We start from the raw sequence: 16,363 nt of genomic DNA, 5'->3' as shown, positions 1-16,363 counted from the left end.
TATATATATATATGTATATGCTAGCGCTCATCGTCTAGCAGCCAATCAGAGGAGACGTTAGCATCTTATTCAGGTGTTGGTGCAACAAGCTCTGCCTACTTGGGAGAAGTTATGTATGCAGTGCTTGGCGATTCAACTCTTTTGACAAACATATAACTTTTAATGAACTGTGATGCTGTGAGAGCTCTGGAGGAACCGCCTGGACACTGTCCAAAAAACTAAAACAAACATCATCCTCCTACTTCCTGTTGTTTTCTTAGGCGTTTCCGCCAGTAGTAACATCCAGCTGTTGATCAAATGACCCATGTGATGCAAAAAAAGTGTTTCCATTGCAGTTTTGCAAAATACACCCATCTAAATACATCTGGAAAACTGCCTCATTCTAGCCCAAAAACAGTTTTTAATCTAAAATGTTTAGTTTTTTTTCTAAATGGGTACGTTTACACCAAGCAAATTTACCTTCATAATTTCAATTTGCACAATTATATGATTAATGTAAAAGCAGCTTCACAAGGCCTGGATTGTATAAAACTCGGGCGCTACCTGGATGATGTGAAGAGCGAACCGTTGACCGAACCGAAACACGACAGACCCACAAACACAGGGATGATCCACGCCATGGGGCCCAGGTGGTAGTTCCCAAAGTCCTGCAGGAAACACGCGCAAACACTTACAAACAACTTCAAATCTGGTTCCATTAAGTGAGAAGGTCATGGACGTTCAACACAAAACCTGAATGAGCGGCTATAATGATGGATCAGGTGGAAGCAAAATGAGACAAACTGAAAGGTCGCTCAGAGAGGAAGAAGTCATGACACCAGATGGACCAGGGAACCTTTTTTTGTCTTAAATCTGCCTGTTACACTGAGCACAGAAAAACTCTGGCAATTATGGTTTTAAATATTTTCATTTTTGATGTGAGAAATAACTAAAACTTCTCTGACTTCTCTGTCGAAGCAACTAGAACGTCCAGAAAACTCAACCTGAAAACAGATGAGGTGATTCAAAAAGTCTGCTGCCACTAATAAATGTGTGAAGTTTGTCCTAGATAATGAAATGTCAGTCAAGTTTTTAGAGTTATTGGCCAACAGAGATGCTCACCTTTAAAGTTCCTGCTTGTTCTAAAAATATTGCTCATCGTATCAGTGATAGAATAATAAATAAAGTCATGTCTGGAAGTCAGTTCATTTTTCACAAAGATGTATTAGGGCCGATGGAGATAAAAAAAAAAGGAGTACAAAAAACCCCTGAAATTTTCTGAGTTTGAAAAGTTTAAATTTTGCTAGAAAAAAGAAATCAGAAATGTTCAATCTCCATGTTTTTCTCAGATATTTGACATATTTTCTCAAATATGTCTGATTGTATTACTAGCCTTTATTTGTTGGCATTTGAGGTTTGATAGTGTAACTTTTAGTTGTGAAGTTTTAATTTTACTTTTTCTTAGTCAATTTATCCTATTGTGTTAATGTTTTTGTTCAGCACATTGGTGCAGTTTTAAACCTGTTTTTAAAAGTGCTGTATAAACAAATTTGACATTGATCTGTGATGACCCAAATACTCTGTGGTGATATTTAACATCCAGCAGTGAAAATGTGCAGGAAAAGCCAGCAGGTTGCAGGCCGGGTGTGAACTCACCACAGCGACAGCCTCCGAGCTGAGCATGTCTTCAGGAGAGATGGTGGTGAAGTAGGCCAGGTTGGTGAGAACGTACACAGCGGTGACGATGGGCAGAGAGATGATGATGGCTCGAGGAAGGTTTCTGGACAGACACCAAACAGTCAATTACAACAGCTCACACTGCAGCCTCTCAATGCTGATAAAAACAACGACAACCTACTTGTAAGGCTCGATCATTTCTTCAGTGACAAAGTTCAAGTAGTTCCTGCAAACAAAGGATACAGAAGTTGAACTAACATTGTGAAAAGGTGACGATGCAGATTTCTACTGGTCGCCCTGTTAGGACTGGAATTCACTCAATGATGGGTTTAGAGGAGAAAGAAGAAGATGCTGAGTAATCAGAGACTCTGAAATGCTCCGTCAGGGAGGCAAACAAATCAATCATCAATCAATCAAATTTTATTTGTATAGCACATTTCAGCAGCAAGGCATTTCAAAGTGCTTTACATAAATGCTGAACAATCTGTGACTGAAAACAATAAAATGTACAAAAACAATCTAAATCGCCACGTAGTTACAGTTTGATTGGTTGGATGAAACAGGGATGAGTCCACTGGTTGGATGGAAAAAAGGTGGTTGGGCTTGTTGGGTGGATGGATGGATGGATGGATGGATGGATGGATGCATGAGGGATGAGTCCATTGGTTGGATGAATGGACATTTTATCCAGCCATCCATCAGTTGATGGATGGCTGGATAATTGATTGATGAATCGTCAATTAACTCATCCATCAATTAGATGAATGGATGAGTTAATTGGATGGATGGATTGGATGGATAGATGAATGGATGGATCTACATGCTTGTAATCTGTTCACATGGCTCAGTTCATTTTGGACTCACCAGCCACCGTAGGCAAAGAGTCCGCTGTAGAGCGCCAAGCCGATGTTACCGAACTCATAACTGGATCCTTTAAAGGAGTTTTCAGGAAGGAGTTCATCCGTTCCACCTGAAAAAAAAACCCAACACATAACTCATTTCAGATCAAAAAAAGGAGAAAAAAGGCAAAACAGCAAATAGAATCAGGGTGTTTTGGTCCAAGCTGGAGGAAGAACAACAATGCTTCATCCTAAATCTGCCCCGTTTGAGTGGATTAATTACTTAGAAGAACAAAAACCAAACATTTACATATGCAGCTTGTAAAATAGGATCCAAATCATCCAGTTGTCCAGACATGACAGGTCGAACTTTGAAGCATCTAAAACTCTCCGACTTTCAGGTTTCTGCTGGTTTGGGCGGCTCAGGGTCACATTCCTGCTCCCCTGGACGCACATTCTCAGACCTGGCGACGGTCGCTAAACCAACGGCTCCAGGCCATGTTGGTTCAGCGAGGGTTAGCTGTAAGCCGGCGTGGGAAACTCTCCGCTGGGCCGGGCCGATGGGCTGGATGGCAGGAGGAAACCATTCATGTGTGGCAAACCTCCTAACGTTGCTAACAACCTCATGCCTGTGCTGGTACGCCAACATTCCTCCAAGGTACAGTTTGTAATATTTCTACTTATTTGTACATTAAATTATGAAAATAATTTAATAATTCAATAAGAATGTTTGATGGATGAAATAAGAAGCTGTTCTAAAAAAAATTCCATATTGGCTAATTTTGGCATAAAGGTGCAGCATGTAACTTTATTAAAAAAAGTTTTTTACTTATTTGTTGAAAGACAGAAAATCTGAAAAAACTGAACTCAACTGCCTTCTAACCAGAAACAACCAAACAGAGCAAGGAGGCGGACCTTAGCGCTGTCAATCACCATCCAACCCTCACCCTTTCTCTCTGCTGCACTGCAGCTTTTTCCTGAGAGCAGGATGCTAAAGTTAGTTAGCATGGCCACCAAGGACAGTAGATAAACAGACTTTCTGTAATAGTAAACTGTTTAGCATTAATACATAAGGATGATAGACAGCGCTAAGGCCCAGATGAGCAATTATACAACTTCTGCTCTTTGAAAAGCAGAAGTAGAGCCTCCTGCACAACCAACAATAATGCGGAAAATGATTTCTGGATGGTAAGTCAACAACAAAACACTTGTCTTTTCCAGCAGCCATTGTACAGCGAATGCAGCAGTAAAACCAGCAGACGAAACGTCCTGGAGTTGCTAGGTAACAGAGCTAGACTTGGCTGGGGTTGCTAGGTAACGGCGTAGTGCCCGTTGGTTGTATCTTATTACCAAAAAACAGTTGTGTGTGTATTTTTTTTAGAAGCAGTAGAAACGCAACTGGAAGGACTAAAATGTGCAAAATATGAATTTTCCAAGTTAGGTCCCCTGTAAAGCAAAGTGGACAGTATGAGTTAAAACATTCAATTTTCCTTTGGGATCAATCAGGTATTTTTGAATTGAAGTACATTTTGCATAAAATCAGTGACAACATATTTAATTTCTGACCAATTGAAGTAGAGCTGGCCCTCAGTAAAGAGGAGACACAAAGCTTCACGGGAGCACAATAAAATTTTAAAGCATTAAACATAACAAACTGACTGTCAAACATTAAAAAATCCAGTTAAGATTGCATCACCAAGCCTAAGAAGTCCCAAGAATAAGGTGCAAATGCTGTGAATAAAAACCCATCTCAACAAAAAGAATCAGAGAATTTATTTTATGATTTGCTGATTCGTGACATGATTGTTTTTGTCTTATTCCCCCCAGGTGTTGCCCTCTCATGTCTCAGCGTGTCCAAATCAGGTGTGGTGTTGCTGCTTCTGGAAGCCTCACAAACAAGAACGCCTGATTTCTCTCTGACCTTTACAGATCTTCATGCCAAACTGGAAGTTATGATTCACCTCAAACTCTTTCTCAGATGAAAGCTGAAAAAAAGTTTTCAGCTGCTCCTGATCAATCCAGGAATGACTCTTCTAAAACTTCACAATGCAAACTTTTAAATTTAATGTTTTGTATAGTTCTAAAATAGAAGAAACCTTCTAAGGTTTACATATTTACTTCTGCTTTTTAACTTCCAGCCAACAGAGATTAAATAAGCTGAGAAAGTGAAGCAAACAGGAAACATGCAGGCAGGTGAACACATGCCAACACCGCGTGAACAAATTCCTGTTTCTGCCTCTGTGACATTTATAGAAAATAAATTAATCTCAATTAAAACTATTTAAATGTAAAACATTGTCCAGTACTTCAACATTCTGCAGAGCGTGTTTATTTCTAGATTTATCTGGTTGAATTCCCAGTGAGTATTTGAAAATTTGGTAAAATTTGGTCAAAAATGCAAAAATGAGAACCAGTTTTTTAACTGCAGAAAATGAATCCCGTTGTGGAGCTAACAGATTAAAAATGTGTTGTGACTGGTTGTGCCTGGCAGTCGAGCTTGAAAATTACAATTCAGTGCAAATAAACTATCTGTTTTTCACAAAAATGAATTGAACTCTATTTCTCTATTTTCTACATGATAAATTCTCACAGTGGAAACTGTCTTAGCACAACGCAGAAGCAAGGCAGCTAGTATTCATGATCTTCCTTTATCTGATCTGTGGGGTTCAGCCAATCAGCAGCAAGGAAAATGAATGGCTGTAAAGGCCGGCCAATAGCACTGTGCCTAGGTATCTCAGCTTCCCAAGCTGCATTTTTGTTTGAAAAGTTTAGATATACTCTGAAAAAATGTGCAAATAGTTTATAGTTATGATCAACAAAACAACATGTTTGTTATTATCTTCATATTTATCACTAATTCCTCTCCTTTTAGAAATAAACAGAGATAAAATACATCAGGTCCACTGAGTGCAACTTCCTTCTTCACAAAACGAACAAAAATGGCGCGGCGTCAGATTTTAGCGTTTGTAGGATTTCTCCTCTAGTCCATTTCTTGTATTTGGGGCGGTCTCCGGTCCGCTTCCACCAAACCAAAACTGAAGGTTTGTAGGAGGAGCAGAGTCCAGATGTTTTGGTCTGAATCCGAGTTGGATCAGTTATTGAAGCCTCCCTAAACAAACCGGACTTTCTAGGCAAACGAACTGGAGTTCAATTAAAGCGGATTAAACAAGGCTGGTATGAATGCAGCCTAAATGAAGATGATACATTTGCCTTTTCTGGGTTAGGTTTCGTTAACAGACTGTGACTGTGTTTAATTTGTATTAAAGTATTAAATAGGTCAGCTCTGCTCTTAAGATGAAGATGAATGAAGTTTTCCTCCACATGTCGGTGCAGAGGCAGGGACCAACTCTGACTCAGTCAGCGCAAACACACATTGAATTCAACTCAAAGAGTTCATGAATGAATCACTTCAACATGTCGACAGTCAACTTTACCAAGAGGAAAACTTTATTTAACTGTTTGGTGAGTCAGAAACATGCAGGAGGTTGAGGAAACCTTGGAGCTGTAATCAGGGTGTGATGTGAACCAACTCTGTCTGAGGAGAGGAATTAACCTCAATGTTTGTAGCAAACAGCATGGCCAGCTGCCTGGTTAATCTGATTAATCTGGACTGTAATCTGAGACGCCTCCCGAGTCACGCTCACATCAGTCAACGAAAAGAAATCTGAAAGGTGAGGAAACCATATTCCTGACAGTGACACATTGAACTAAAAGCCTAAAAGTGTGAGAAGAGCCTGGAAATTGCACCAAAAAAAATACTAATAACATGACCTCAATATGAAGCTTCCCAGTACTTTACCACATTTTAAAGGCTGCACTCCAACATCCAATCACGAGCCAGAGAGATCCTAGCACTGAGCTTGTGTTTGCTGAACTAATTACAGCCAGCTTTGGTGAAACTCTACATGATCGGAGGAGTTGGAGCTAAACAGTCATTAGAAGGAGCAGGATGGCAGAGCAAACACCAGATCAGACGGGACTCTTAAAAAGACAAATCAGGGTTAATCTTCACGCTCCAGGAAGAAACCTGAACAAAAGAGGTGGAGAGGGTTTCTGAAAGAGGCAGAGATTTCCTGCTTCTCGCTCGTCAAACCAGTCAAACACAGAAACTCTGGCTCTGCTACATTAGTTGCATACTTAGTTTCCACTACATTCATTTTCCTGGATGAATTTAAAAGTACTAATTTACTTGGTTATTTTACAAACAGTTAAATTCACTTTGATAAGCATTGAAGTTTTGGCTATTGACTTAAGAATTATTCAAGTAGATGTTTATATTCATGCTCTTATTTTGAAGAGGGTTCTGTTTCCTCTCCTCACCTTCTCTCTTTTTGAGAAACTGAGTAAACGAACAAATGAGGTTTACAGAATAAAACACTTAGATGAACAAACAAGCTAACAAATACATTAAAAAATCACATATATGACTAAGGGATATGCATTTATTATAATTAATTTCTTATCATAAAAATTTTGATTTATTGTTCTCACCACAATTTCCAATTAATGATGTTTAAAACCTCCGAAAACTCTCTGTATTGTCCTTATTGTTAGTTTTATCATATTCATTTGTTCAATGAGTTACACAACATGTAACTCATGTTGGGCCTATGAAGATCTAATTGGGTTTATCTTAAACATTATTAAATCACCTTCTTTTCCAGAGATAACAGATATGGATATACTATCTTCTTTATAAGAGACATAAATATTTGTTGTTTTTCTTTTTCATTGATATTTGAGGAATTAATGCTGCATGAGGTTCGGTTAAAACCTGCTAACATAATGAACTCTGGACTCTTTGGCCCAATCGGATCTCCTCCTCACCTCCCGTCCTGCTGACCTCTCTTTGTTCTCCAACAGTTTCCTCTCAGTGTGGAGCGCCCACCGGTCAGCTGGTCCCATCTGCGACCTCTGACCTCCTACCTCCACACAAACACACATCGACTCTCATCTCAGCTGCTAGGATTTCTACATTAAAGAGGACCTATTATGTAAAATTCACATTTTGCACATTTTTATGCTTAAATTTGAGTCTCTGCTGCTTCTAGAAACATTTATTTGCAGCCATTTTCCTGTGCGATTGTATTCGTTGAGCTGGGGGCGTGGCCAGCAGAAGATTACTTGGATTTAAAGTGACAGAGGCCCTAAAACAGCTAATTCTGAAAGGAGTTCAATGGCAGAACTCAGCAGACTGAAATCTCATCATCTAAGAATAATTATGCGCAAAAAATGTAGTGAACATGTTTTGTGTAGCCTATAATTTGACACCAACCTGTTAAAGGAAGGATAATAAGTCACCTTTAAGAAGTGTTACGGCTGCAGTGATCGCTGATTGGTTTATTTTCTTGCCAAAAAATCAGTTCTGGTTCAGTTGTGTACTTGCAGGATCTTCCAGTTTTTATGACTGAAGCAGAAACTTGAGTTTCTTCTGCACAAACATGAAGTAACTGATATTCTGCAGCAAGAATTTGACAGAAACATACAGAAGATTTCATCCCAAGGTCAGAACAAGCAGCTTCTGTTGTGAACTTTTGTTTTGCTTCACTCTAAACTTCAATTTTTATCAGTTTAGTTGTAACTGTAAGGCAAGCAGCAGAAGCCGACAGCATGGCAACAGTTCAGAGAGGAATATTCGGGTCTCAGCTGCAGATACGTCAAAGATCGTCTCCAAGGCATCGCTGTTTGAATTAATAAACGCTGCAGCCGAAAAGACAAAACAGGCATCTGTGTCGGTCTCCGTTTGCTTTCCCTGCAGGACTTGATAGTCGACTTCCCTCGCCTCGAATTTTCTCCTGCGAAGTTTGGTCTGACACAGCTGTTATCTTCATACGGCTCTGTTTGGTGTGTTCAAACAGGACGTGAAGCAGCCATAAGAGACCAGCTGGCCTTGGCAGAGAACATGCACAAGAAGAAGTAGAGATTAAAGCCTGCAGTCACGATTTTCCTCACTAGAAAGGAAGCAGAAGGCTGGTATGTCACCTCTGGCATTTAGGAGCACAGCAGCTTCGTTTTGCTGACATAAACCTGTTGAATGTTCCTATGGAAAGCATTACAACTTTTTGTTGACCCACTTTCTGTCTGAGTCATGCCAACACTCAGTCATTACTGGTTAAACTAGGGGGGATCTGGTTGTTCCTTCTATTCGGTATCAGAGCCAGATAATGGTTTTCCTGCTGAAGCAGAGGTGAGAGTCTGAAACTTCCAGGTGTTCAGGAAAACCAGGATGTAGAGCTGCTGTAAACGACTACTCTACTAATCCAGGTATCTAAAACTACTCCTGTTCTGCAGTGGCTAATAAAACTAGTAAAACAAATATATGAAAGAGAAAATGTTTTTCTCTTTCATGTTCAAAATGTCTGAATAAACAATTCAGACATTTTATTCCTCAAAATGCAATACAGTTCAAACATCACCTTTGGTTTCAAGTATGGAGAAAATAATTAAAGTTCTAATGCCACATTATTTTTAAAAAATTAAAAAGAAATTGGCTTCTGTTTACATCTGAGGGAATGGATTATTAAAAGTTTCTAGACACCCTGATCAACAAGATCATTTCTTAACATAGGAAGCGGTTCTACGGAAGCCCTGGAAGGCAAATTTTAAAGACTCATTTTCTAAGTCAGACTAAATTTTGTATTTCTGCTATAAAAGAAAACATATAGATATTAAAGGTTTTAATTTATGTTTCGGTTTTCCAAGGACATTGTTTTTCTGAAAAACGACCAAAAAAACCCCCATCAAAATAAATTGACGTACAAGATCTGAACAAATCAAGTATTTTTGATTGTACAGTCATTGTATCATTTCTTAAGCAAGCAATTTTTGTTCTGTCTTGAAAGGAAAGCAAGAAAAAAATGTTTGAGTTGCGTTGGAAAAGAGTTTGTCTGTAAAACCTTTTTCTGTCACTAGAGGCACTACAGTCTTTTTTTTGCGCCACAGATTTTTATTAACAGCTTTACTGTTTATTAGTTTATTTACATCACTGGTTTATTTTCACTTGCCTTCTTAGAAAAAAAAAAAGTTCATAAAAGGAAAAAAATAAAAGTCTTAAAAAAATTTTATTATACGTCTTTAAAACTTACAGTAATGTGAGAAAAAAATGTAAAAAAAGATAAACAAATGTCTTGCCTTTCAGGGCTTCCATAGATTCCTACTGAATAAAGAATAGGATTTTCCCAAAAAGAGCAAAGTAAGACGAGGCGATAAAGTTCAAGTTAGTTTTTAGTAAAAACTGTTGTAAACTGTCTTGTCAGTTTTGTCACAGGTATTAAAACTAAATAGTTTTTTGTAAAGGAAAGAAAAGGAAAAGCACACCACACACAGGAAGTTGTGTGGATTTGCGTCTCGAGCGACGTACCTTGGCCGATCTTGACGAAGCCGATGATGATGATGAGGGCGAGCGCCAGGAGCTTGGCGGCGGCAAAGAAGTCCTGCACCCTGGTGGCCGCTTTCACGCTGTAGCAGTTCACAAACGTCAGCAAGACTGCAGAGAAAAACAAGGCAATAAGATGGAGACAGAGAAACCATTCTAATGAAAAAACTGTTTTAAATTAATCCTAGTTAATTTAAGGGTTTGTGATTAATTAATCCCGATTAATCTCATTTTAATCGAAAACTACATATTGACAAAATAACATTTTCAATTCAAAATCCCTTTCTGCTGATAAAATATCAAATAAACAGACACATGAACTCAACAACAAAGATATTTATTGTTTTTAATCTGTTATTTAGGCTCATCAGTCATCAAATTGATGCTTTCAGATGTTTCAGGAACGCCTGATCATCCATGGAGCTTCTTTAGAAATGTGGACGTTGACAGATGCGTTAGCGTCAGTGCTGCTGCTACATGTGTAGCAATGAGATGCTATTTTAGCCTTGAATAGTTTTGCTGATAAGCGTACTCCTTTAAGCACAACTTGAACACAACTTTAATTGAACTACAGTTTGTTTGCCTTGACAGCCTGGTTCGTTGGTGCTCTGATATGGACCAAAAACAGTGAACTCTGTTCGGACTAAAAACCTAACTTCTGTGCGGTTTGAATCCATATGTGAACGCCAAGTGGACTAAAGACCACTCCAAAAGCAGAAAGTGGACTAAAGCCTAGGGCATTCTGGGTAAATAAAACCAAAATAAATATGTGAGTCTTGCGCTAGTGGGAGAAATGACTAGTGTATTTTATTTTATTTTTTTAACCGAAGACAAAAGAAAAATCCTACAACCGCCACTCCATTTTAGATTCCATTTGATGAAAAAGGAAGTTGCTCTCAATGTTGTCTTCAGACGTTTTTGTTCTGTTTTCTTCAGTTGTTATTGGTGCAGCGCCCCCACAGGCGAGGAGGGAAACAGGTTTTTCAAACGGTTTGGCTTTCACTCAGTGCAGAGTGAAAGCTTAGTGCACCAGATCGAAACGCTGGATTTCCACTGACTGTAGAACTGTGCAATTTGCCATTTCGAAAATGAAGCGGCTTAATGGTAACATGCCAATTTTGAAAATATTCTTGTTTGTCGATAAGAAGTGTTGATGCTAGGATGAGGCATTGCGTTTCAAAATTGGCTTATTTCACAAAACTGTAATGAAAACATTTTTTCGCACAACGAGTCACATGATCAACAACCAGATGTGGATGGGCCGTGGTGCACCATGCTTTCTAACGTGTGAACAAAGTTATTAATGCATGATTTTTAGTTACTTTCCTTACTTAATGGAAACACTGCCATTACAAAAATGTGTTTTTTCGACTTTATTGGAACACTGACAAAGTTTTGTGCACATTTGTAATGAAAATGTGCAATTTGGTCTCCAATCGAACCGATTCTATCAGGTCTGATAGTCTGATTGTTCTATCACACCTTAATGTGCTTAATGTTGCTTAATAGGGAGAATCAGAGCTAAAATTAGAGGTGGTTTTAAATGCAGAAAATGTCAGATATTTTCCAGAGGCTGTTTAGGTGAAATATGGTATGAAACAGAAGGCTTTAAAATGTCCTGGAGATGCTCATTGACATGGTGCAACAACTGGAGTATTTCCTATGAAAAAGGAAAATGTTTTGCTCTACAGGTTAGGAACATTTGTGCAACAACAAATAGCTGCTGCAGTCCGTCTACATCCGCGGAGACGGAGTGTCCCTGAATTTCGCAGAAATGGGTTAACATTTCTGTGGGAAAATAAAAACAACAAAAGAAGAAAAACTCTTTTCAAAAGCGCATGTACAGTGCTGGTACTCGACATCCCCTGAAGGGGCCCAAAAAGCCCATTAGAAGTGATTAACTGAAGCAGCAGGTCCATTCAAAGCTCCTAAATCAGGTCGGAGCCACAACAGAGGACGAGGCGGCACAATGAGGCTCTGTGGCGAACACAACAACACAAAGGGAAAGAGGTCGCGTACAGTACTGGACCGGACTGTTCTGGGTCCGCCAAAAAAAAAAAAGAAACAGGTCAAAAAGAGGAAGAATTAGTCCTGTCACGATAAATTCTGCTGGACGATAAATTGACCCAGAAGTTATCATGATCAACGATAATATCGTGTTTTGAGACGATTTCTAAGTAATATAATGGTAACAGCATAAAGATGCAAGAACACATTCTCATTAGAAACTTTAAATTCTAATATTACACCTGATTTAATTTAACACCAAACTCAGTGTTTCTCCACCCTGGTCCTCACCGCCCCCCTGCTCTGCATGTTTTATATGTGCTTCTATTCCAGAACAGCTGATTCAAATGATTGCATGACCATCAAGTTCTGCAGAAGCCTGTTAATCACCCAGAGATACAATTCAGGTGTGTGGCAGAAGGGAAATGCCTAAAACATGCAGGACAGGGGGGCGGTGAGGACCAGGGCTGAGAAACACTGACCTAACTGGAAGACATCTTAAATATCCAAAATAAATAAAACAACTAATAAAATGAATTATGAAGTCTCTGTAAATAAAAAGGTCCAGTTGAGACCAAAGCACCAAACTGAGAACTTTTCTCATCCGATTTTTGGTAGAAAGAGAGAAAAGAGAAAAATGATAAATCATGCAAATAAAAATTATCCAGTTTGCTTTAAATTATCATGCGATTAATTGATTATTGCAACAGGTCCAGAACGAATGTGGACAAAAACAGACACACAGAGAAGAACAAGGGGGAAAATGTCCCTGAGCAATCCTTATGACACACACACACACACAGACACAGACACAAACACACACTTTGAGCCTCCAGGAGCTCAGCTCAGTCATGTGGTCTCAGGATTTAGCCTTCAGTCGGTCTGGAGATTAGGTACCAAACTGGCTCGACTTTTATATTAACACACAATCAGCATCATGTGCATTCACACAGAGATGGAGTGTGTGCGTGTGTGTGTGAGGCAGCTGATTGGTTAAAATGAGGTTTTCTGTCAACTCATGAGCCTCGAACAGAGAGCGGTGAAAACTGGATGAAGCAGATGATAATCCAGAGTTAACCTCATTAAGACTCTGAGGAACAAAGCAAACCGTGTTTAAATGTTAGCAGAACCTGACGACAAAACACTCTTCAATTAGGAGGAATGATGACAGACGACCTGTAATCATGAACATTGATTGATTTCAGTTTGATGGAGTTAAATCATTTCAGCAGGTCTTGTGAAGCTGCAAAAGTCCAGTTTGGTTTCTGTGATAATTTAATCATCTTTATGAGTTTGTTTGTATGTTTTATGATATTTTTTATTTCTTTCAACAATAAAAAGAAGCACAATTTTTTAAATGTTTAATTTATTCGTGTTTTAACAGTATTGTAAAATACTGAGTAATCAACACTGTTTTTAATCTCTGCAATCTGTTTTCAAATAGAAGAAATATAAAATGTAATTTTCAATTTTTGAAGTGATGTGTTATATTTGTGTTAATTTGATTAATTGATAAAACAAATAAATGTTTATTATTTTGTACAAAAGTACTTACAGCATGAACAATAATGTCACAACTTTTGTTTTATCTATTCAAGGGAGTGCATGGAAGTAACATTTATTTATATTTTCACTCCTTATGCATTTATTCTGATATCTCCTACATAACCTTACAAGTATGGAATAATGAATTATCATTCATGAAGTGGGAAAGTTTGGATCTGTCGTTTGGAAAGGGACACAATAAAAATATAATACATTTATAGAACACGTGTCATTCTTATATTAAAGCTACAAGACGACTAGATGCATATATTAAATAAAAATGTACCCAGCAATATCTCTGATATTTTATGCTTTTCATTTGTTTTCTTGCACTAAATGAAAGTTCACAACTAAATCAACTGTTTTCAATTGAATATAAACACTTTAATTATTTAACAAAATTATTCTGTTTTGTTTTGGCTCAGTGTCGGCATCAGTGATAGGCAGAATATTTAAAAACTAAAGTTTTTTATTAAACTGTTTTATTGTTGTGTGAAGGAGGGTGAATGAGCATATGACCATAACAGGAGCTGATGTAATAACGCGGCGCTTTTTCACCATTATCTTTAGCGCGCAGAACACTTTGTGCAGCAGAACACGTGCAATAAAACTGCACATACAGGTGAAACAGGAAGTGTATTTCAACCACATTCGACAACTCAAATCATCCAAAAGTTGCATCACCCGAACCCGAAGTGGGCTCGGTTCCGCCCGGATACTCACGGATGCAGAGGCAGGCCACCAGCTTGGCCCCTTGCTCCGGTACCGGGCACACCGGGAAGATGGGCTTCAGCAGGTATGTCGCGAACACGTAGGCAACGATGTACTGGGAGGAGGGCCGGATGATGAGCAGCTCGATCCAAAGCTTGAGGAACGCCAGCAGGGAGCCGTACACCTCCAGGATGTACGCGTAGTCCCCCCCGGACTTGCTGATGGTGGTTCCCAGCTCCGCGTAGCACAGCGCTCCCACCGTGGAGAACACCCCGCACACCGACCACACGATCAGGGACAGACCCACCGATCCCGCTTCCCGATACACGCCGGTCGGCGTCACGAAGATCCCCGAGCCGATGATTGTACCCACGATGATGGCCACGCCGTTCATCAGGGTGATGGTCCGCTTCAGGGCGACCCCGTCCTCCGCTGCGTCCGCCGGCAGGAGGCTGCTGGGGCTCCGGGCGTCGCTCCCCGGGGTTCCAGCTGGACTGGAGCCGGCGGACAGCATCCTCTCGGTCACCTGCCGGTCCTCTTCCCGGCCTCCGGAGGAGTTGGAGTTTCTCTTCTTCACCGATGACATCTGCGGTTGCTTCCTCTTTCTTCTTCTTCCGTGAAGCTGCCGCCTCTCCGCTGTCTGTCCGCCGCGATCCGGGACGGGCTCCGGCTGACGCTCAGGCCGGACACAGACACGAGGAGTCTGAAAGCGTGTGTTAAAGCAGCGTGGTTTTCTGACACAGTCTACAAAGAGATGGGGAAGCAGACATGATGGCCCTCCTCTGCCAGGAGGCGGCCCTCGACGAATAGCACACGGTATTCGGGTCCTTTTCCGCCCTCTAGCGGTAGAGGGTGAACAGTACTCCCATTTCCTCAGCATCCGTCAGTTTTTATGGATCAATTTCAAGAAATAAAATGTAATTTATTTCTCTTGCATAAAAATACGATGGTTTGCAACAAAAACAGAACATTTGAGATTAATCTAAAAAGAAAAATTCAAGAAAAACCGTGGAAATTTTAGAGTTTCAAAGTTGTAAATTTGGGAGAAAAAGCTCAGAAATTTTGAGATTAATTAGAAAAAAATAACATTTTTGAGCTCCAAAAGTAAAAATTTACTATAAACATTTTTTTATTCTCACTATTATGACATTAATGTCAGCGATTTTCTTAGATACAAAATCAGCAAAACATGTTTTTTATATGATTAGTTGTCAGAATATTTGATTACTAAAGTAATCATCAACTGAAACCCTAATTATTTGTATCCATCCAGTCAGCCATCTGGTCATCCTTTCATTTTTGTATGGGGGTAGTTATCCTAACAGTCTCGTTTTCATGCATGAACCAGGAGAACATACCAACAGAAAGACCAGACTGGAATTCAAACCCAGGACTTTCTTGATGCATAGCAATGGTGCTACCAACAAAATGACTGAAACAATCCACAAAGACATAACAAAGAATTAAAGATCAAGAGTAAACTTTAACAAGTCTCTAAAATTCAAATATATAATTAAAAATAAAGGTTTATTCCCAGTACCATCACTTCAGTAGTTTAATCATAAAACCCTAGTAGTGTAGGAGTGAGAAACGATCATAAAAACTACATCAGATAACATTTCCAGGCATGTTTCCAAAGCATCTGAACCGGTTAGACCGGTGCTGTTTCCAATGAAATGCAGGCTGAGGGTTTGTAATTATAGTAGAAATGAGGAAATACAGTATATCTTCTTTTTACGGTAACTCTGGATAGCCAAACCCAGAATGTGAGTCATATCTGTGATCTATTAAGATTCATTCAATCAACCACTTATTTTGATAAATTATGCACATTAAACACAGGAAACAAAAACAACAATAAATAAACCCTTAACAACTGGTCTGCATCAGAAATGCAGAGTTTTGGGTGGCGGCTCTGCATTCCTCTCAGCCTCTGACTTGGAAAGCAGATGCTGGAAGGAATTACCAGTAACTCAGTGTGGTAAGATGTCAAACTCCAGTCATCAAGGGAAACATTTAGATGTGTCCCTGCTTCAACACACCTGAGTCAAACATACTTACTGATGTGCTTTGGACCATTGTTCTGCTGCATCACCTAAAAGAGTTTGAGGCTACAAACTGATCCTTCTTCAGGATTTTCTGGTAGAGCAGAATTCATGGTTCCATCAATTACAGTACATCAATATTGTATTCAGGCATAAATCTGGGGAAGGATCCAGAAATATTTCTG

The 16,363-nt window shown here is 39.4% G+C and overlaps 1 protein-coding gene and 1 long non-coding RNA gene across 2 annotated transcripts in view; one reads left to right on the top strand and one right to left on the bottom strand.

Annotated features, from left to right (window-relative positions):
- Positions 1 to 12,858, top strand: part of LOC107836394 (uncharacterized) — a 16,722-nt gene extending 3,864 nt beyond the window's left edge. Inside the window, exons 2-4 of the long non-coding RNA XR_001662279.1 lie at positions 3,856 to 3,863; positions 4,359 to 4,363; positions 12,839 to 12,858. This is a non-coding gene — a long non-coding RNA (uncharacterized LOC107836394). The remainder of the gene's footprint in view (positions 1 to 3,855; positions 3,864 to 4,358; positions 4,364 to 12,838) is intronic.
- The window catches only part of slc7a5 (solute carrier family 7 member 5), a 21,301-nt gene extending 6,273 nt beyond the window's left edge, over positions 1 to 15,028 (bottom strand). The window contains exons 1-6 of the mRNA XM_007553198.2: positions 14,146 to 15,028; positions 9,856 to 9,981; positions 2,521 to 2,626; positions 1,838 to 1,882; positions 1,636 to 1,759; positions 544 to 647 (exon numbers count right to left, since the gene is read on the bottom strand). Coding sequence (XP_007553260.2) covers positions 544 to 647; positions 1,636 to 1,759; positions 1,838 to 1,882; positions 2,521 to 2,626; positions 9,856 to 9,981; positions 14,146 to 15,013 — 1,373 coding nt within the window. The 5' untranslated portion in view covers positions 15,014 to 15,028. The remainder of the gene's footprint in view (positions 1 to 543; positions 648 to 1,635; positions 1,760 to 1,837; positions 1,883 to 2,520; positions 2,627 to 9,855; positions 9,982 to 14,145) is intronic.
- Between the last annotated feature and the right edge of the window lie 1,335 nt (positions 15,029 to 16,363).

Source organism: Poecilia formosa, unplaced genomic scaffold, assembly GCF_000485575.1.
Source record: "Poecilia formosa unplaced genomic scaffold, Poecilia_formosa-5.1.2 Scaffold55, whole genome shotgun sequence".
In the NCBI taxonomy this organism is placed as follows: Eukaryota; Metazoa; Chordata; class Actinopteri; order Cyprinodontiformes; family Poeciliidae; genus Poecilia; species Poecilia formosa.
The sequence above is the reverse complement of the archived record's forward strand: the minus strand, read 5'-3'. Positions and strand labels throughout refer to the sequence as shown.